This window comes from Gaeumannomyces tritici (genome assembly GCF_000145635.1).
Source record: "Gaeumannomyces tritici R3-111a-1 unplaced genomic scaffold supercont2.1, whole genome shotgun sequence".
Taxonomy (NCBI): Eukaryota; Fungi; Ascomycota; class Sordariomycetes; order Magnaporthales; family Magnaporthaceae; genus Gaeumannomyces; species Gaeumannomyces tritici.
Genome location: NW_008804545.1, coordinates 697,948 through 717,631, shown reverse-complemented (window position 1 = coordinate 717,631; position 19,684 = coordinate 697,948). Strand labels below are relative to the sequence as shown.

At 58.3% G+C, this 19,684-nt stretch overlaps 10 protein-coding genes across 10 annotated transcripts; 5 read left to right on the top strand and 5 right to left on the bottom strand.

Annotated features, from left to right (window-relative positions):
* Window positions 1–326: 326 nt before the first annotated feature.
* GGTG_00217 (hypothetical protein) lies at window positions 327–857 on the bottom strand (the record flags this gene model as incomplete). The annotated part of the gene is made up of 1 exon (XM_009217959.1): window positions 327–857. One exon carries the CDS (start codon window positions 855–857, stop codon window positions 327–329), a length of 531 nt encoding a protein of 176 aa, XP_009216223.1.
* Window positions 858–2,422: 1,565 nt separating this feature from the next.
* GGTG_00216 (hypothetical protein) lies at window positions 2,423–3,480 on the top strand (the record flags this gene model as incomplete). The annotated part of the gene is made up of 4 exons (XM_009217958.1): window positions 2,423–2,509; window positions 2,646–3,004; window positions 3,076–3,397; window positions 3,457–3,480. 4 exons carry the CDS (start codon window positions 2,423–2,425, stop codon window positions 3,478–3,480), a joined length of 792 nt encoding a protein of 263 aa, XP_009216222.1.
* Window positions 3,481–3,736: 256 nt separating this feature from the next.
* Window positions 3,737–4,666, bottom strand: GGTG_00215 (hypothetical protein; the record flags this gene model as incomplete). Its single annotated transcript, XM_009217957.1, has 1 exon — window positions 3,737–4,666. The coding sequence occupies one exon, from the start codon at window positions 4,664–4,666 to the stop codon at window positions 3,737–3,739; it is 930 nt and encodes a 309-aa protein (XP_009216221.1).
* A 1,487-nt stretch (window positions 4,667–6,153) lies between these two features.
* On the top strand, window positions 6,154–8,989 carry GGTG_00214 (hypothetical protein; the record flags this gene model as incomplete). The annotated part of the gene is made up of 5 exons (XM_009217956.1): window positions 6,154–6,203; window positions 6,666–6,702; window positions 6,878–6,973; window positions 7,100–7,810; window positions 8,000–8,989. 5 exons carry the CDS (start codon window positions 6,154–6,156, stop codon window positions 8,987–8,989), a joined length of 1,884 nt encoding a protein of 627 aa, XP_009216220.1.
* A 443-nt stretch (window positions 8,990–9,432) lies between these two features.
* Window positions 9,433–10,491, bottom strand: GGTG_00213 (hypothetical protein; the record flags this gene model as incomplete). The annotated part of the gene is made up of 2 exons (XM_009217955.1): window positions 9,433–9,529; window positions 9,647–10,491. 2 exons carry the CDS (start codon window positions 10,489–10,491, stop codon window positions 9,433–9,435), a joined length of 942 nt encoding a protein of 313 aa, XP_009216219.1.
* A 707-nt stretch (window positions 10,492–11,198) lies between these two features.
* GGTG_00212 (hypothetical protein) lies at window positions 11,199–12,368 on the bottom strand (the record flags this gene model as incomplete). Its single annotated transcript, XM_009217954.1, has 1 exon — window positions 11,199–12,368. One exon carries the CDS (start codon window positions 12,366–12,368, stop codon window positions 11,199–11,201), a length of 1,170 nt encoding a protein of 389 aa, XP_009216218.1.
* A 382-nt stretch (window positions 12,369–12,750) lies between these two features.
* GGTG_00211 (3-keto-steroid reductase) lies at window positions 12,751–15,038 on the top strand. Its single transcript, XM_009217953.1, has 2 exons — window positions 12,751–13,094; window positions 13,235–15,038. Exons 1-2 carry the CDS (start codon window positions 12,817–12,819, stop codon window positions 14,721–14,723), a joined length of 1,767 nt encoding a protein of 588 aa, XP_009216217.1. The 5' UTR covers window positions 12,751–12,816; the 3' UTR covers window positions 14,724–15,038.
* A 74-nt stretch (window positions 15,039–15,112) lies between these two features.
* On the top strand, window positions 15,113–15,583 carry GGTG_00210 (hypothetical protein; the record flags this gene model as incomplete). Its single annotated transcript, XM_009217952.1, has 3 exons — window positions 15,113–15,180; window positions 15,352–15,388; window positions 15,512–15,583. The coding sequence occupies 3 exons, from the start codon at window positions 15,113–15,115 to the stop codon at window positions 15,581–15,583; spliced, it is 177 nt and encodes a 58-aa protein (XP_009216216.1).
* An 18-nt stretch (window positions 15,584–15,601) lies between these two features.
* On the top strand, window positions 15,602–17,508 carry GGTG_00209 (vacuolar iron transporter Ccc1). The gene is made up of 4 exons (XM_009217951.1): window positions 15,602–16,416; window positions 16,501–16,528; window positions 16,621–16,802; window positions 16,888–17,508. The coding sequence occupies exons 1-4, from the start codon at window positions 15,966–15,968 to the stop codon at window positions 17,241–17,243; spliced, it is 1,017 nt and encodes a 338-aa protein (XP_009216215.1). The 5' UTR covers window positions 15,602–15,965; the 3' UTR covers window positions 17,244–17,508.
* On the bottom strand, window positions 17,402–19,684 carry GGTG_00208 (mannosyl-oligosaccharide 1,2-alpha-mannosidase IC). Its single transcript, XM_009217950.1, has 4 exons — window positions 19,235–19,684; window positions 18,983–19,155; window positions 18,271–18,861; window positions 17,402–18,179 (listed from the first exon to the last, which is right to left on the bottom strand). The coding sequence occupies exons 1-4, from the start codon at window positions 19,459–19,461 to the stop codon at window positions 17,587–17,589; spliced, it is 1,584 nt and encodes a 527-aa protein (XP_009216214.1). The 5' UTR covers window positions 19,462–19,684; the 3' UTR covers window positions 17,402–17,586.

Sequence of the window (19,684 nt, the reverse complement as noted above, 5' to 3'; positions counted from 1 at the left end):
GTTTGCTGCAGATTCATAGGCTCTCCCTTGACAGGAAGGACGGGCGTGGTTTTGTATCCCGGGGGACTAACGCGTTTAGTACACAGCTCCAACGTCGTCGAAGGGCACCAACTGCTGTCAAAGGTACATGAAATGTGCTGTCGCACCAATGATGGCCCGAAATCCCCGAGTTCCTGTCTCCTGAGCAGCTGGAGACTTCAGAGCCCACCTTGCCCCCAGAAAGCCCCCGCAAACGGCCCCCGCATGACGATGAATCGATGGGATGCCCCGCGTCCCATCGGCCGAGTTCCCAGCGAGGCGGGCCCGCTGCTCCTCTGGCTGTGCTGCTAATAGTCTTGCGAGCCGGCAGTGCAGTACCCCCGTTTGCAGCCCTCGCATAGATGTCTCAGGTGCGGAAGCCCCCCCTTTGGATCGTACGCAGGCCTCGTCGTGGCAACACCGGCCCACTTCTTGAGTCGGTAGGCGACCCTCTCAATATATGACGCCTCGTCCACTTCTAGAATGCCCAGCTGATTGCAGGCTTTGCAGCGCTGCCTGAACACGAGAGCATTGTAGCCGTTGTTCGAGAATCCTTGGATGTGAATGCCGACTCTCTTGCTACCCCAGCCCTTCTTTGAGCATTTTTCGTTGCAGCATGAAAATCCGCCCATGACGTTGGTATCGTATTTCTTGTTGGCCTCCTCCGCTCCAGGTGCGTTGAACCACGGTGTCGGGTAGATGGGCTCTCCGGACAGTGCTGCCACGACATCCTCGTGAAGAGATGGGTAAATGACGACCACATCTTGCAGGGCCACCTCCTTGCCCACATCTTGGAGGGCCACCTCCTTGCGGTTCTTGGGCTTCTTGCCGCGCGCCATGTCGAAAGCCGAATATTTCAGATGGATATGGGTAGTCGAACTAAAGGTCGATTTCAGTTGATTGGGGGCTCTGGGCGAAAAGGGCCTCAGCCATAGCCGCCGAAGCCGTAGGTTGATTGAAGCGAGAGAAAAGAGAAGAGACATGCAGGGGCGCTTTGTTGATGATATGGACTTGGGGTCGGGAGAATATCGTGCACAGTCGAAACGAGAGAAAATAGAGGACACATCGAAAGGCACTGCGCTTAGGATATGAACCAAGGGATGAGGGGAAGGTGGCCCGAGGCCGTTTGTTCCCTGACCGACGGGAGGACATCACAACGCAGATTGGCGACAGTGAGGTGGTGGGCCTCCCGCATGGCCGAGATGCGGGTGGCCGGCTGAGTACCGTGTTGCGGTATATGAATGAATCTGAATGGACGAGAGGAATAACCTGGACGTGTTGATGCTGTTAGTGTTTTCATCACCTGAGACCTGACACAACCGACAGTCAGATGGTTTTCTCTTTTCTCCTTCTATTGGATCATATCCGGGTGGCCTCGCGTTAAGTTTCATGGCCTTGCATCAAGATGCCACTTATACACATCATCTACTGCTTTGTGTTCTATGCTGTGGTGTCGCCGCTGCTGAGGGAACAAACGGTCAATCCGGGTAAGCACGCCGGCCTCCATGTTTCTGCCTACGCCCTCCTTTCTGGGCCCTACCTTGTTGCTTGTTAGTCTTGCCCTAGGGTTACAAGAAGCGCGGGCCCTGATATCTCCTGCGCGATCCCGCCCAAAGCCGCTGGCGCCATCACAGTGACGACATCGTCATGTACAGAACCGAGGTACCACCCAAAGGCCCGTCCAGTGCTGCGCTAGTTCAGCCTCGTTGGTTTCGCAGATCCATGCTTGACCCTGCTTTTTTAGTACTAGCACGGGGCGTCTGCCTTGGGCACGTGGGCGCCTCCCTCAGCCCGTCTCAATCTTTTAGCATCGACGCGTCCGACAGGGGAAGAGCAGGCTCCCGGCATTTGGTTATGAGGATCGACGAGAAGAGGGGCGAAGAATAAAGCATTGATATTTCTTTCACCGATTTTCCAGACATGTCGTCCTTTATCCTACTTGCACCAATGCCCTCCGACGCATCTCAATGGCCCCTCAAGATTTGCAGGGGTTGATTCCAAGCATCAAACGCCTGGAATATCTGATGCCGCTGGTCGCTCTCCCCTTTTTCGGCCTGCGCATATTCACATCTTTGCGCATCTTGAGAAGGTGGAAGATTGAGGACAGTATGACGGCCCCTCCCCTCCCTTCCGTCCCATTCCATCCCCCGTCGGGCCTCCTCCTTGACAGCGGACTAGCCCGATCCGTCGAGCCGAACCTGACGTTCTTTGGATAGCCCTCATCGTAGTCGCATTTGTGAGTTCTCCCGCAGCTCACGGGCCACGAGCCGACTGCATTTGCTAACGGCGAGGCCACCCAAAGTTCTTTGCCCTGGTGAACTTCGTCTTGACTCCCATTGGTATGTCATGCTGCTTCCGACCTGGTCGCGACTTCCCGAGGGCTTCTCGACGATGTCCTATATTGATGGACACCATCGCAAGGGATTACATGACCGCAAATGTACTCGAACAACAGGGAGATGGTGGCCCTGAGGGTGTCGTACTCTTCCAGGTGGGTTCGCAAGTTCTTGAAGTAAAAGAAGGCCAATTACCTGCACTCCAGTCTACATATCAAGAATGAGGTACGAAGGTATAAAGGAGAACGTGGCTTGCTCTAACAACCTCTTAACGGCACCGCCACATCGAAGATCTTTGGCTACGGCTGTGTCCCCTCCTTCGCATTATCGACGGGCCTGTCTAAGGTCTCGGTACTCTACTATCTGCTCAACTTCAGCAGCACCTCCAGGAAACTCTTCGTTTTCATCCATGCAGCAGCTATCATCACGGGGGTCTACTGCGTTGTCTCGGCCATGGTGTCCATGATTTGTATCAATAGCGCCTCTATGAACCAACGCTGCTCCCGCAACCAGGTCATCCTGATATGCGGCCTGCTCAACTCCGTCGGCGACCTCGTCGTCCTCATCCTGCCGTTCATCATCCTGCGCCCGCTCCACACCACGCCGATGCGTAAAGTTTCCATTTTGATGGTCCTGCTCTCAGGAGGGTTGTATGTAGCACAACCCATCCAGTCCTCCGGGAGCAGCTCGACACCACTAATAGTAGAGACAAACCTTCCAGCGTCGTCGGCGTGAGCGTCTACCGCTTCCTGCACTCCCTGTTCATGGCGATCAACATCGACAGCGATTTGGACTCGTGGCTCGAAGACGAAACGTGGTTCGCCATCGAGCTCTGCTCCAGCATCGCCTGCGCGTGTTTGCCCTTCATCACGCCCTTTGCTAGGCACTGCAGACTGGAGTGGCGGAGAGGTGCCAGGACCAAGATCAGCGACGAAGCCCCGGCGTACCGCGGCGGGCGGCTGTCTCGCAGACCCAGCCAGCCGCATCAGCCAGCCCACGATGCCATCTCCAAGGCCACTATGGAGGGCCTCGACAGCTCCTACGTGCGCCGCCCCCAAAGCGGCGGTGACGGCGATATTGAGCTGCTCACGCTCCCTGGCAGCACGGAAGAATCAAGTCGTGTTAGCCACCACGACCCTGAAAGCATAAAAGACAAGCCCCTGGCATGTTTTTGGAATTCGGGCATCAACTCCACAGCAGCACTTCCTGGGGGGTATCGGTATCCCAAGGAAACTCAAATAAGCGCGCGTCCAGTGAGAGAAAAGAGTTGTGATTGGGGGGAAATGTACACTAGAGTTCCAATTTGAGCCATATCAGGACTGACTTAGTCTTGATTCGTACTGTTTCTTCTCCTTCTTAGCGCTAGATACCTGACACCCGCCTCAGTCGTCGCTCATATCGACATCGTTTTGCTCTCTGAATGTCTGGTACGACCTGCCACCATCACCACCAGCCAGCCCAAAGATGCCAGCCGCGCCTCTCGACTGATATCCGTCCCCGTATGCCCCCTGGCGCCAAGTTTCGCGCGCGAACTCGCCACCGCTGGCTCGCTCGTGGGCGCCGTAAGGCCGTGCCGTGAAGCGTCCCCTACCGCGCTGGCTGAACCTGGCGATGGGGCTGTTGGGTGTGAAGCTGCGGCCAGAGGAGGAGCTGCTGGGCGAAAGCGTTTGAGGGGAGCGGAAAGGAGTAGAGATGTGGACCCTGTCGCCGCCGCCGCCGCGCATTGCCGCTGAGTGCTCTGGGACGTGGGTGCTTGACGGGTGCTGCTGCCGGGAGGGCGCCGCCTCCGCCGAGCTCAAAGACGCGGACGAGCCCCCGGCCTCGCTTCCGGCCTCCTCGGGCTCGCTGTCCATTCCCCGGATGTGCTGGTCCACGTGCTCCTTGATGAGCTTCCCGAGCCGCTTGCTGGTGAACGCCTTCTTCAGCTGCCTTTCGACCTCGCGCTTGGCCAGCTTTTTGGCCACCCTCTTGGCTGTGCGCTCGCGCGCCCCGCGGCGGCCGCCGCACTCGGCCTCCGACCCCTCGCCGTCGATGTCCATGCTGTCACGCCCCCGGCTCCTGGCCTTGCCGTCGTGATCGCTGGCGCCGATGATGATGGTGGCGACGGCCCGGGATCCTCCGCCTTGGTGCATCGGCAGGCACTCGGCTTGCGTGTCTATCCTGATGGGCAGCATGGCTTGCGGGAAGCTGAAGTTTGTGGCGGCTTGTGACTGCGAGGGCCATGTTGGCTGCTCCTGCTGCTGGCTTCCCGGGGCTGGCGGACTGGGGACCTCGGGGTACCCATTTGTGGCTTGGGTTGAGATGGTGTTCATATCGGGCGTATATCTACCTATGATCGTTGCAGCCCTTGAGTAGCCGTAGGTGAGGTATAATCAGATAACTAGAATCTACCAAGCTGCTTTCGCCAGAGAAGTTGGGAACTTGTAGGCTCTGCCGAGTGACGGGGGTGAAGCGAGGGTTTTTGATCAGCTACGGCAGCGCATACAGATCCATTGTTCCGAAGTGCTAGATTACTGCCGAAACTTCCAGCTTTAGACAGCTCATAATGGGCGCACAACTACAAGGTGTTTGCGCATTGTAGTTTCCTGTGGGCAAGCCCAGAAGGTGATGCGAAGGAGAACAACGGGCTGGAAAGGAGATCACAATGCATATGTAAAAGAGCTTTGAGAGTTGACCATGACCGCCGTTTCGGTCACTTTGTAGTGGCGAATTAAGGGACGAACAAATCGGAAAGAAAATAGGGGGCAAACATGGTGTGCTAAGGAAAACTGCCGCGATGTGTGCTGCACAGGAGGAATATTGATCGTAAACCGAGAGGGCAGGGCAGTTTGACCATCTACAAACGCTGTGGGAGCCGCCATCAGCTGCCCGGGCTGTGATTGAGGCTATTATCGGTTCTATCATTGGTCCCGGCCGTCTTGATGTGAGGCCTACCTTGGCCGTCGAACAAAGCACAACAAACCTGCAAAAAGCTGTACTCATCCTGGGAAATGAGCACGACGAACCCCTCCACATGCGCAGCGAGCTCGGGTTCTACGCCGCCCCTAATCATGTCCTCAACACCTCAACAAGGGCGGCCCCATCCTCAAGGCCCTCAACCCCCAAATTAGCGCCGGAGACGGTATAAATATGGACCTGATCTTACCGCCCAGGCCCTTACCAACACCGTCGATAAACTAATCGAGACCCGCCGCCAGCACCTGATCCGGATCTTCACGAGAGAGCCTAAGCCTGCTGCTCATCCAATTCATTGACACTTTCCGGTAGAGCGCCTACAACAAGTGGGAAATGCACCCGCTTTCCCCCTTGTTAGGGATTTGGGCGAGCAAGGCTGGCAGTTCACGTACGAACGCGGGTGCCAGCGATGATGCGGGCTTTGGCGATCTCATAATCAAAGGTCGATGTTGCGGTTGAAAGTGACACTGGCCAGGCGGCTCATCGCTGCCATTGAATGGCTGGGTGCGTTCGACAAAGAGATATTACTCTACTCCACAGGACAGACGAGAATGGGCGTAACGCTGCTACTCTTGACAGCTGCACTCGGTCACGTCGACGTGGCTGCCTTCTTGCCCGCTCTCGGCGCCGATCAAAGTGTGCGGTCACCACCACTATCTGCGGACGTCGCTCCATATCGCTGTTGTGAATGCCGACCTGGCCATGCTCCGTCTTCTACTAGACCTGGGCGCAAACATTAAAGCGCCGTTTCAAATGGTGAGAAGAGACGCAGAGGAGATGGGGAGCTAAGTCGTTCCTGGCCCTCCAACAGCCGCAAAACTTTGACCATGGACTAGACTGCAACATGAGTGTGATGAAAGAAGAATGTCGGTCGGGCAAACATCGCGATAACTGGTAAGCTTTTTCTCTTCGGGCCTTACACGTCCTGGCACACCGAAGCAAGTGATTTCTCCATGCCCGAGCCATAATATCCTAGAGGGACTTCAATTTACCATCTACTGGATAACCTTCTGGCTCTGTCGGTTAGCAGCCGCCGAAGAAGCCTCTGATCGACGCCGAGGCCGATGTTGGCTGCCGTCGCGCTAGAAACTCGAGGTTCAACGAAATAATTCGTGCTGGAAACAATGCCCATGAGGCCGCTCTTCACTATACGCTCCCAGCTTCCGAAGACCGACCTTTACGCAAGACCAAGAGGGGAAACTATGTGGCAATGCATACACTAGACTTGAATATCGATTCGGGACACCCTTTTGCTGCCCAGATTGCTCTCTTGATCACCGCCCTGGTCAGCCTCGAGTAACGCCATTACTTTCCCACTAATGACGAAGGCCACTCAACTTCCCAATTGCTATCCAGTAGATCTTCTGAGGAACCATGCCCATTAAATCTGCTTGTAAGTGAACACAACCAAAAGCGAGAGGGGAATAAACTCAGTGAGCACAAATTTGGTAGCAAAGGGTCTGATTGGACAGCCAGGGCGATGCAGGGGAGGCGGCAGTGATAGGTTGCGGTGGGGCTTGGCAGGCGTTTATTGACCACCCAAATACAACCCTACCAACTCCGACTAGTCCAACCAACTGGTGTTATTTTATTATTTTAGCGCGGGGTACTTGGAGGTTGTGTGGAAACGAGACACTTTAGATGCCCAAGAGCAAGCCTGCATGGTAGGTAGCTAGTGGTGTTGATTGCCCCCATCTTCTGTCGAGGCCTACCTGGTCTGCTTGGAACTAGGTAACCTACTCCATCCCCCTCGCTTTCATAACTCCTAGGTAAATACCTCTCGTCCCTAGGACACAGAACCTGCCTCACTCCAAACGCAGCATCACACGAACACTCGCAGCATGTCAGCCAAACCCTCCCTTGGAGCAGCAAATCAATCCCGTCGACGAGGCACCATCACAGATGACAAGCTCGATGGCAGCGGGGGTTCTGCGCCGCCGGCCTTCTCGTATCGCGGCCTGGAGCTGGACAAGGAAAAGGGCAGCAACCTCAGGCTCGTCTCAATTGAGCCGTCTTCGACCGCAACAAACGACGACGCTATGGCCTGCACTTTGAGCGTCAGGCCTTTCGAGGACAGACCCCGGTTCGAAGCGCTGTCGTACATGTGGGGGCCGGAGACGCCCCCTGGCGAGTGCCCGGAGATCCTGCTGAACGGCGTGCGCTTCCCGGTCCGCGCCAACCTGCTCGGCGCACTGCAGTACCTCAGAAGTGAAAAAAGGGCATCTGCCGGCGAGGCGGAGCCCGAAACGAGACTGTACTGGATCGACGCCATCTGCATCAACCAGGAGGACATCGAGGAGCGCAACCAGCAGGTGCCCAGGATGAGACACATCTACTTCAGGGCCTCCACTGTCGTGGTCTGGCTCGGGGCAGGTTATGCGAACATCCAGGACCGCATCCCCGAGCTTAGCATAGAGCCCCCTTCAGTGTCAGGCGATGCCTACCCCAAGGATGAGGCGGATATGGTTCAGCGGCTACAGAACGATGCGTACTGGAGCAGGGTGTGGGTTCTACAGGAGATTGGGCGTGCTCGGGGATTGCGAGTCTGTTTTGGCCGCGTCTGTTTTCCCTGGACCAACTTCATCCAATTTCTTACTCTCCATCACGGCGTCAACAACGGCAGTGGGCCCCTGTGGCTAGACCAGAAGCTGCGGGTAGACAAGCGGCCCGGCTTGTGCACACTCAAACAGCTGCTGCAGGACCATCAGAAGGCCGACTGCTCAGAACCGAGGGATAAGGTGTATGGGCTGCTTGGGCTCGCTTCCGATGCGTCTGGCTTCCCAGTTGACTACAGGAAGTCTCTGATGACGATCTGGGAGGACACCATGGTTTTCCTCAACGTGAATCGGCTCATCGGGGATGGTTCTGAGATTATGCAAACCGGACAGCTGATCAAGTACTTGCTGGCCTCGAGAGCGCCCAACCCACTCGCACAGTTGGTGCCTCGAGGCGACACGCCACTGGTCAGGGAGGATACCCACAATGGCAGATCATTCCAGCTTGACGCAAAGTATCTTGGATCCGTGGTCTACCTGGGACCTTCCACCACCGAGTTAATCGCGCAACTCAGTGCGGTCGATGTCTGGGATGCCGCGGTGCAAGATACATTCCACGACACCGAGAGAGGGCAAGCATGTCTGGAGAGTGATCGCTTGCAAGATTCTCTATGGACCATCTCACGAGAAACGTTGAAGCGTGCATGCTTCAATCAAACAAGCAGTATCAGGTGGAGCCCGTCTCCGGTTGGTCCGGTATATTATACTGCCGAATGGAGCACCAAAGCTCGCGCGGCCTCTAGAGTTCCAGCAAGTGAGGATGCAAACACACAGTTGGAGGCGATGAGGAAGGCCCAACCTATTGACCAGAGTGACCCGCGGCTCGTCTTGCTCAAGAATTGGCCTTGGTCATATGAAGGAAACACAGAACGCAAAGTGGGCGTCGCCTCTGATAGCGTTCTCGCGGGAGACTCATTGTATTGGGTAAAGCCCTCCCGCACAGCTCTCTTGGTCCGCAGCGGATTCACTGAACCTGGTAAAGTATACTGCCAGGTTGTTGGAACGGCACTGGTGGCTGAGGACCTGGTGTCACTGCGCGACAAGCATTATCAAAATTGGGAAACGACCTACAAGGGCGATACGATCCTTGTCGATGCGATGACAATTTTTACCATCTTGGAATAGCCCTGAATCGACGTCGCGGCCAAGTCTCGTTGCAACGCTCCATACCGGGACAAAAGTAGCAATATATTCGTTTGCACTCCGATGAGGTATCTCCCACCACCGTCTGTCATGCCCTACTCATGTGGAACACGCTTGAAGACTAGGCAGTTAGCGGCGGCGACCAAGCAAAATAAAAACGTACAACACCGGGATTTCCCAGTGATCACTGACGTGGGCCCTCGTATACTTCGGCACTTAGAGAAAACCATGGAAGAAATTCAAATCGCAGGACAAGAAGGGTTTCTCCCCTCCAAAATGGGTGCCTGTTGAAAGCATCTGGAGGTTCCTGATGCGAGCGGTCAACAATACCGTTCTTGACGAGAAGAGACTCGCCGACTCCGGCCAGGAAGCCATGTGGACATTACAGTATACAAACTAAGCTTTTCGTTTGGTTCTGACTAAGGTCATAGAGACCGATGGCCGCTCATTCCCACATATCTCGCCTGATCCTCGCCCACTCCACCACCAACAGCCACCACAACACCAACCCACCCAACCGGCCTACGACCCTCTTATCATAAAAACAAAAGGAAAGCCACAGAAGGGTCCTGGAGCATTAAATCGCCCTATTTCCTGCCCCTCCATCCGTTTCAGTTCGACTGGTAGACGGCGACGTACCTAACCCTCATGGCGGCAGACAGCCCGTCGAGGGTTGCGGAGGTGGGGTCTCCCGGGTAGCCGCCGCCGACGGCCACATTGAGGATGATCTCGAACGGGTTCCACGCGACGGAGCGCCACTCGGACTCGGCGGCAAAGTCGGCGCCGCTCAGGTCGACAAAGGCCTTGCCGTCCAGGTACCACGTCAGCTTCTGCTCCCGCCAGTTGGAGCTGCGCCGATCCGACTTGATGGCCCACGTGTGCCAGTCGCCGCCCTTGTACGTGACGCGGCCGGACTTGCTTGCGTACTGGCCCTGCGCCGTCTGGTAGTGTAGCGTGCCCTGGTTGACGTTGGAGAGGCGGTTGGTGGGCTCGAGCACGTCCCACTCGCCGCGGCGGGGCCAGTCGGGCACGGCGGTGCCGCGGGCCCAAAAGGCCGGCCACAGGCCCGCGAAGTGGTCCGGGCTGCCCGTGAAGTTGGGCACCAGGACCTCGGCCTGGAAAATGACGGCGGCGCCGCGGGGGCACTGCCACGACCCCTTGCTCGTGAGCCGGGCCGAGGTCCAGCCGCGCTTGGCCGAGGCGTCGCGCCGGGGCGTGATGAGCAGGCTGCCGTCGCCCGAGAGCCGCGCGTTGGCCGTGCTGGCGCGGTACTCCTGCCACTCGCCGTTGCTGTTGTCGTCGCTGCTGCGCTGCATCACGTCCCACTTGGAGGACGAGACCGCGCTGCCGCTCGAGCCCTCGAAGTCGTCGGACCAGATGACGCTGTACCCGCTGTTGGACGGGATCGCGGCGCGCACCAGGGCCGTCGTGGAGGTGAGGACTGCGGCGACCCAGAGGCCGGAGAGGTTGGTGATGGCTACCATGGCGAATCGTGTGTTATTGGGCGGATGCTTTGCAGACGTTCCAGGAGGGTGCCGTTGGTAGAGGGGGCCGGGAGCTGATGCGAGAGGCTTGTTCTTCTGTCCCTTCTTTCCAGACAGTCTACGTCCCTCGCCTCCTCTTTATACTTCTCTCCATCGCTCCTATTGTTCTTGAGGCAAGAGCTGTGGCAAGCTAGGAGCTCTAGCCATCCACGATTTCTTGCCTCGGCAGTCTATCCAGGTTGTTGATTAGACGCAGGCAGCAGCTTACCTGGGCATCGAATAGCCGTCTACGCGAATTTCAGCTTTTGGAATGATGCGGAGGCAAACCCGGCTACCAACCAATTGCCAGATGCCGACATGGCATATATGGACCGCCGGCTGACTGTGTTCGTTGCCCCCATCATGGCGCCTTTACGGCCCCTGCATATGATTATATTGTAGGGCCTCTCTCCCGCTGCGGCGCCTTGGCTCAGCCTGTGATTGGGTCATGGTTTACAGCTGGACCTGCAGGTGCCCTGTAAACCTCTGTGGGGCTCCCACTTCTGGCGTGTACCTGAATCAGCGACACATGCAGTCCCACAATCGGGCTCTGGGAGCCAAATGTGGGGATTCCAAGTAGTAGGGGCAAAGTCTCGATGATGCACAGCTTCAAGATAGTGCCGGCTACCTTGTGAGCGATGATTTGAGTCAAACTCACTATCAGGAACTCACAGCGTTTCGTCTGCGGGTGGCACATCCCAACGCCGGCGCCTCCCCTCCCTTTTTCTCCCCTGGCCCAAAGCCGGCACGACGCCAGCGCCAACGAACCTGATGACCCATTCTCTTACCCTCCGAGCCTTCAGGAGCTGTGGGTGCAGATGGTTGTGTGGCGGCCCGGACAGTCCCTGAAGGTCCGCGGTCGAATAGTGTCCACCAATGTCATCGGCGTCCAGCTTCCTGCGATGAAGTAGGTGTATCTTGGTAAGATCTCGCCGTAGTCCATGGCCGTAGACTTTGCGCATGAAGGATCCCAGGGCCACATTGCGCATCAGCACGACATCCTGCACCCGGAGGCCGTCTAGTGGGCTTGGGCCGCCTGATGGTGGCAGCCAAAAGGTGATGCTGAACCCAGCCCGCGTCTCGTCGCCCACCAGTACTTCCACGAGGGACCTGCCGCCCCAGCGAGTCCAAACAGTACGTTTGGGCAATATGGAGATGATACCGACGATGATGTTTACCGTCATGGTCTGCGGTTCGATGCTCGCCAGGTGCTCAGCGCTGGGGAGATTGTCAAGATTATGAAGCTGGGCGGTGGCCCCTACCCCTGCGTAGAGTGGTGGCGGAGGCGGTGGAGGCTGACTCTCGTCGCTCACGACCGAAGACCCCTCCTGGGTGCTATTGCTGACGAAGGACGTCGTGGCGTCGGTGGCGAAGGACGCCTCCTCGCTGCAGAGGGCGTCCAGCTGCGAGGATGGGATATCATTGTGGGCGGCGAGCGAGCGCTCACGGAACTGCAACAGTATGCTGCTTCCCTCCCCGTCGTGGAGCCCATCTTCGCTGTTTTCCATGCGAGACGACGATGCGTCGCTTCGGAACGAGACTTCTGCCGTTGCGAAGAAGCCCGGATCCGCACGAAAACGTTCCGCACCCCATCCGAGCGCCGGCTGCTGCGAAAAGCCGCTGGCGAGGCGCCTGCGCTTAAGAGCAAGGGACCGCCATGCGGGATGGTCTGAGGCGTCAAAAGACGCTGTCAGACTCGGATCCCGGCACTGGGAGCCTCTGGTGAGCCCGGTGAGGCGGGCAATGGGCTCGGTGAAGCAGTCGATCAGGGCCGAGTCTGACCAGTCGAGCGAGTCGCTAAGCGGTGCCCCAGCAAATATCAAAAGCTTTCTTGGCATCTCGGCATGGACGGCTGGGGCTATCAGCTAGCTCGCGCCTGATCTACATACGGGAAAGAAGGTGAGGTTTTCAAAACAGTACGGGCTGCTGTGATCAAACTTTTGCGGCAGCTCGTTGATGTGCGAGCTGGCGCAACGATTTTCTTGCACGTGCAACTTCTGCAGCCCCAACATGGGGTAGCATGTGCGTGTTTTCAGAGATGAATGGGGTTAGACCAGGGCCCTGTTTGGACGAAGTTGTGATGAGCGCAGAGACAGATGCTGTGGTGTATTGCTGTGCTGTGACTTCCCCCTCTGGAGCTCCTTTGGAGGCCAGGCAGCGATGACCACAAGCCACAAGGCAAAAGGGGCGTATGACACAGTGGGGTGAGATCACGGCACTGTGTCAGAACCCCTGTTGTTGAGTTCACATGGCACCAGAGTCGGTGAAGACCCGTTTCCATCATCGATGGTGGCATTCCGAGCTGCTAAATCGACAGAAAATACGCTGTTGCTTGACAGGCACCAAACACCACAGCACCTCTGGTGTGTTGCATGCCGTAAGTCTGCATTGAGCCCTGAGCTGGCTGCAGCCGACCTGAACCGGCCTCCTGATTGTGACGCAAATTCCCCTTCCCCTCACTCGGCAGTCGCCTTGTTCAGCGGAATGGCTGCCCCCACTCCCGCCCCTTGGGATAGTGCTGCGCCCAAGGACCAGTTCTTCGTCCTGGTGACTGGCGCAAACAGGTAGGTCGGACGGCAAACCTCAGAAACACCCACGAGTCCCACCCAGCGCATCATCCGTCAGCGTCATCGGCATCTCCCGCTGGCGGGCGCCATCTGCGCGTCGGCGTGCGTGTGCTGACGTATTGGCTTGCGCTTCCTAGTGGCATTGGTCTGGGTATCGCCGAGCGCCTCGTCGACTGGTTCCTGACTCCGCGGTCGCCAGCCTCGCACCTCATCCTCATCACCACCACCCGAAGCAGACAAAAGTCCCTCCAGACCACCGAGGCCCTCCGCGATTATGTGCGCAAGGCCGTCGCCTCCAACCCGACCCTACGCGGCCGCGCCGGCCCGTCGTGCGATCCAGCATCCGTCCTGACCCGGATCCACCTGCTCAGCATTCAGCTCGACCTCTGCAAGCTGCCGACCGTTCACGCCGCCACCGAGCTACTCATGCGTGGGCCCGATGGTCCCCCCACAGAAGAGGACCTGAGGGCCGGCCGCATCCCGGCGCCGATCCCCCGCCTCGACTCCATCATATTCAACGCCGGAATTGGCGGCTGGTCCGGCCTCAGTTGGCTATCCATACCCGGTGCGATATTGAAGGACGGCCTTATCCACCAGCTAACGTGGCCGAGCTTCAAGATCAGCTACGTTGGCAACCTCGTCGACCCAATCACCGGTCGTGCCCTCACCTCGCAGCAAGCCGCCGCCGAGGGCCTCACCAGGGGGGAGCTACTGGGCGAGACCTTCACCGCCAACATCTTCGGACACTATGTCTTCGCCCACACCCTGCTCCCACTGCTTGATCGCACGCGTGAGCAGCTCGGTGCCGGCGGCCTGGCACGCGGTCGCGTCGTCTGGGTCGGCAGCGTCACGCCTGAACCCCAAGACTTTAGTATATCGGACTTCCAGGGCGTTGCTTCGCACGATTCCTACGAGAGCACCAAGCGGCTAGCCGATCTGCTGTTCCTCACAGCCGAGCTGCCACGCGTGAAGCCGATAGTGGCCAGGTACCTAACCGCAGATGAAGCAACGGCAGTGGCCGCTGCAGCGAGGAATAAGGGAGGGAAAGTGGCAGATGGAAATGGGGGCGCGTCGCCAGATGTAGTGCCCCCTCGCATATACATTACCCACCCGGGAATCGTGCAGACCACCATCTACCATGTCCCCGCCCTGCTTGTCTTCTGGTACGGCTTCGCCCTCTACATTGCCCGCTGGATCGGCTCCCCCTGGCACCCCGTGAAGCCCTACGGTGGTGCCGTGGCGCCCGTTTGGTGCGCCACAGAGGGTCAGGAGCACTTGGACAGCCTAGGCGCCGAGCGTGTCAAATGGGGCTCCTCGGTCAGCTTCTGGGGTAAGGCCGCTGCCAAGCGCACCGAAGTCGAGGGCTGGGGCTGGGACGGCCGCACAGCTGCCGAGATGGCGGCGGATCAGCAGTATCAGCGACAGCAGCGCAACGAGAAGAGGCACTGGCTCAGGGATCGGTTTGGACGCAAGAGCACCGCCGTTGACCTCAAGCCCGAGGCTCTCCAGGACTTTGAGGTCCTGGGCGCACAGTGCTGGGAGGAGATGGAGCGCCTGCGGCTCAAGTGGGATGAGGCCCTTGGGAATGGAAAGCCGCAGACCAACGGAAGGGCGCTGGCCGCGTGATCGACTTGACGAACGCACAAAATGGCCGGTGGCACTTTCCGTTACGCGATGTCAGGACCTAGCGTTGGCAGTAATCTTTCGGAAGGTCGGACACGATATACCACTTGGCAAGGAGCATATTGGGGAGCGGCTGTCAGCATTAAGCGCTGGGTTACAAAGGGAAGGGAAGAGGGCGGAATGTTATATAAACGGCCAAATTTAGGCCCTGATCATAATCGTAATCTACCATGTGACGACATACGCACTGTTATTTCCGAAGAGTTCACAAAGTAGGAGTGAAGCATGAAATCTTCACCAATATAAGCATACAATGTGGCATAATGACTTGTCCCCGTTGAGACCGGTGACGATGAAGCGAACAAGCCTATCTCTGCGCAGGCGTCGACCACATGAGCATCTTTCCCACGCATATTCTGTCAAACCGTCAAGGTCGCTCCGATTCCCTTCGGAGGACGTTGTATGTGTACCGTTCGCACCAAGCAACATGCAGGGGGACGCAGCTTCAAAAACGCGCCTGGAGGTTGACTTGCTTGGCGGTTGGCAAGGCACAAGGCTACAGGGGTGACGGCTGAGGTGTGCCGAGCCATGTGGGGAAGCGCGGGCCCGCTGACGAGCAATTGGCCAATAGCCTGCAGGCTAAAGTCAGCATCCGACGTCAGACCTGGGTTGGTTTCCGGATTAGGCATGATGGCGGTCGTTGTTTGAGTTCCTACCTCCTCCTTTCTGGCCCGAGCAACCAATAGGGCTGCGCCTATTTGCTGCTGACACTCCAAGGGGGCACGGGGAAGGAGCCCATTGGACGGGTCTTGCGCCGCTGGACCTGCAAGACAGAGGCTTCTTTGAGCTTCGTCCGCCTTTGATGGGTCCTTGGTGGAACTACGAGGGTCGTTTCGGGGTCTGCTCTCTTCGAAGGATTTTTACCTGCCATGATCTTTATTGAGAGGGACTTGTCCGGTGGTTTGTGATAAGAGAAGGGCTTTTTGGTGGAAACCTTTCGAAACCAGACTTGTACAGGCACTGCATCGAAAAAATCTACCTCCTCCACGACCTGGCGCTGGTATAAAGGATTCGTAAAAGAGCAAGACGAAACCGTCACCCTAAACTTTTGAGGGCCTGAAAGGGGGAGAGAAAGCTCAACGGCAGGTCTGATCAAGAGAAGCATAGCGGACCTTTGTCTTTGTCCACCCTGACAGCGAGCTTGCCTGATACTGCCATCCCGGCATCACATATCCAACCACACCCATGTCTCTCGTCTCAGCAAAGAACGGCCTTATGGCGCTGCTGCGCGGCAGCAGCAGGGGCGGCCAGAAGGCGACGACGACGACGACGGCGCCCGCCACCATCACCACACCCAGCGAGCACGCGCCGCTGCTGAAAGCCAACGTCGATCAGAACGACTACGGCGTCGGCGGCAGCAGCAGCAGGGGCAGCAGGGGCGACAGGGAATACGACTCTGACGACGACCTCGAGTCCCAGACCAGCACGCTCGCCTCGTGCTGCAGCGGCGCGTCGTCTGCAAATCCCAGGTCGCGCGTCAGCGCCCGCTTCATCTCGGACGCCACCATCGGCCTCTCGGACGGCCTGACGGTGCCGTTCGCCCTCACGGCGGGCCTGTCGGCGCTGAGCGACACCAGGATCGTTATTTACGGCGGCATGGCCGAGCTAATCGCGGGCGCCATATCCATGGGGCTGGGTGAGTGGGACGACGGCATTGGTTTTTTTTTCTTTCCGAAGCGATAACGTGCTGACTGGAAGATCTTGTTTCGTCTTTGTGCAGGTGGCTATCTTGGGGCAAAGAGTGAAGCGTAAGTTTTTTTTCTTTTACTTCCCTATCCCGCCCGCCACGTCACTCCTGATATTGGGATCCCATACAGCTTGTGCTAACTCCTGATCGCAGTGCTTCCTACGACGAGACGCTTGCGCAGACAAACGCCATGATCGAGACGGATCCCCAGGGCACTGTCGACGCGGTCCGCTCCGTCTTTGAACCTTACGATCTGCCCAAAGCGACCCTGGACGGGCTGGCGGACCACATCACGGCATCGCCCGACCTGGCAGGCTTTTTGATGAAGTTCCAACGCAAGTTTCCTTTTCCACAATCTCGACTTCTTTTTTTTTGTCTCGGGCTGAACATAGCAATCTAACAACCGCAATCACACGACAGACTGCGAGGCCGAGCACTCGCCCTCGCGCGCCTTCCTGTCGGGCCTGACCATCGCCATGGGTTACTTCCTGGGCGGCCTGCTGCCGCTGCTGCCGTACCTTTGCGTGCCGCGCGACGACCTGGCCGCCGGCTTCGCCATCAGCGTCGCCGTCATGGCCGTCGCGCTCTTCTCCTTTGGCTACGCCAAGACGTGCATGGTCAGCGGCTGGCGCGGGCCCCGCTCCGTCAGGCGAGGGCTCGTCGGCGGCCTCCAGATGGTCGTCGTCGGCGGCGCCGCGGCCGCGTCCGCCATGCTGCTCGTCAAGCTGTTCAACTCGTTTGTCGACGGGGACGAGCCTGGGCCGTCGTCTGTTTGAGGATGTCCTTTTTTACTCTCCTTTTCTGGACGACATATCATCGTCTACGGTCTTGTCTTGACATTTAACCGGAGTCTCGGGCGTTCTGGACAAATCCTCCTCTCCGCATGGGGTATCTATAGGGGGGACAAAAGCGAGCACAGGGGATACAACATTGTGTTTTCCATGGTTTAAAAGTATGAAAATTAGACATGAACATTATGTAGGTTAGGTACCTACCTACCTACACATATAATGCACTTATATCCTAAATATGTCCAATGCGTCGTGATTGCCCCTTGGCCCGCGCCATCTCGACATGCTCCATATGCCAAACCCCTAAGCGGCCCCATTAGGAAACCCCTCAACCCGGACGGCCGGCAACCTTGACGGGGTGGGCCTCGGTGTTGTAGACCCAGCCATTGGTCCTGTCGCGCTTGAGCTGCCACGGCGCGTCGTCGGCGTGGATGAGGTACGAGTACTTGAGCGTCTCGGCGAACCAGAAGCTCTCCTGCGTGTCCTGCGGGACGCCGCCGCCGGGGGCGTTGACGTCGCCCAGCGCCGTGTAGCCCACGCCCTGGGCGCACGTGGCGTTGATGGCCAAGAAGGCCTCCCAGGCCCACTCCTGGTACTTGGGGTCGCCCGTGGCGCGGTAGGCGTAGTAGTACGACTCGATCGCCTCAGGCCGCAGCTGGTAGCTGCCCCCGCCGCCGTCGCCGGGCGAGATCCAGAAGCCGGACCGCCCATAAAAGGCCGCCAGCTCGGCCGGCGGCGCCGGGTTGTTCGTCGTCGTCTCGCCCGCCACCTGCCACCGGAATACCTCGGGCCCGATGCCCGTCGCCGTCTGCACGTACGTCTCGCGGCAGGCCTTGGTCAGCTCGAGGCCGAAGTCGACGTACTTTTGCTCGCTGAGCGTGAGGCCGCCCAGGATGAAGTTTCCGCCGGCGAAGCAGGCCACTTGAATGGGGCGAATAGGGGAAGTTAGCTATCAGGCAGGTTCATTCATTCGGCACGGCACTAGTCACGTAAGAGGATCTCGGTTACATACGGTGCTGTGACACGTAGCGCAGGGTTGTGTTCTGATAAAAGGCCAGGAACGTCAGGTCGGGCCGCGTGGACGGGTGCGACACCAGGTACTTGATGCTCGAGTCGGCCGCGACGATCCAGCGGTCCTTGTAGCCGGCGAAGCGCTCCGGGTCGTAGAGGTACATCTTGATGAGGTACTCGTAGAAGCTGTCGCTGCCGCCGCCCCAGCCGCCGCGGCCGTCGACGAAGAGGCCCGTGGTGACGTTGACGTCGAGCCCGAGCAGGCCCGGGAACGGCTCGCCCAGGGCGGGTTTCGGGTCGAGCAGGTACGACTCGGCCTTTTGGGCGAGCGCGCCGAAGACTGGGTTGCCCGTCTGGTCGCTCAGGCGCGTCCACTCGAGCACCAGCGTGCCGATGGTGGCGATGCCGTTGGTCTGGCTGCCCGACAGCCGCGCTGGGTTCAGGAAGATGGAGTTGTCGGGCACGCCGCTGGGCGTATCGAAGGCGAACTTGATGTTCGTCGCCAGCCGCTCCGCCTGCGCTAGGACCGCCTTGGCCGTGCTGGCGTTTGTGGTCTTGTACTTGCCCGACGAGTCGGTCAGGAGATCGTAGGCTGCCGGGCATGGTCGGGGCCTGTCAGTATCTGCCCATTCTAGCTCTTTCCAGTGGACCTAGAAGTTCACTGTTCAACTCGCCCCTCCCCCGAGTGCAGGTCTACGCCACGGCCGCCTTACCTGATACAAGTCCGCCGAGGTAGCGGATGGTTGTCTCAAAGAGGCTGACCTCCGTCTTGGTGGTATCAAAGTTGATGGTGGGAACAAAGTCCAGTATCTGCTGGACAATGTCGTCCTCGGACATCAACAGCCCAGTGCTGAGCGCGTCGATGGCGCTAGCACCCCAGCCATTACTGCGAATGCCGGCGTCAGTTCCGGAACGGCAGGTCGAGACAAAAAAAAAAAAAAAAAAAGCCCTGGGCCACCACCTACCGGTCGTCGTCCCACGATTTCGAGATGGGCTTGAGGCTGTCGTGGGGGAAGGCATATTGGTAGTAGCCGTCCCAGCTCCTGCGGAACGCCTCCTTGACCGCGGCCGCCCGCTCCGGGTTCGGCTTGTAAGTGACCTCTCTCCGCACCGGCGCCGGCGATGCCAGGGCACCAGACGCAGCGATCCCTAGCAGTAGGGAGGCTACGTGCCGGAGCCGCATGCAGCGCATGGCTGTGTCAAGGCTTTTTGCCGCGCGTGGGCGTGGGGCTTTCGGTAGAGACCGTTGGTGGAAGGGCGTAACGAGAGCTGCGGCGCGGAAGCCAGCAAGAATTGGCCGGGCCTGGCTTGAGAAAATGAGCTGCAGCAAAGGCAGATGAAAAGGAGAGGAAGAAAGCACCCAGGAAAGAATTTTCGGATAACACCGTTGTTATACGAGCTGGAGCCTCCCCCCC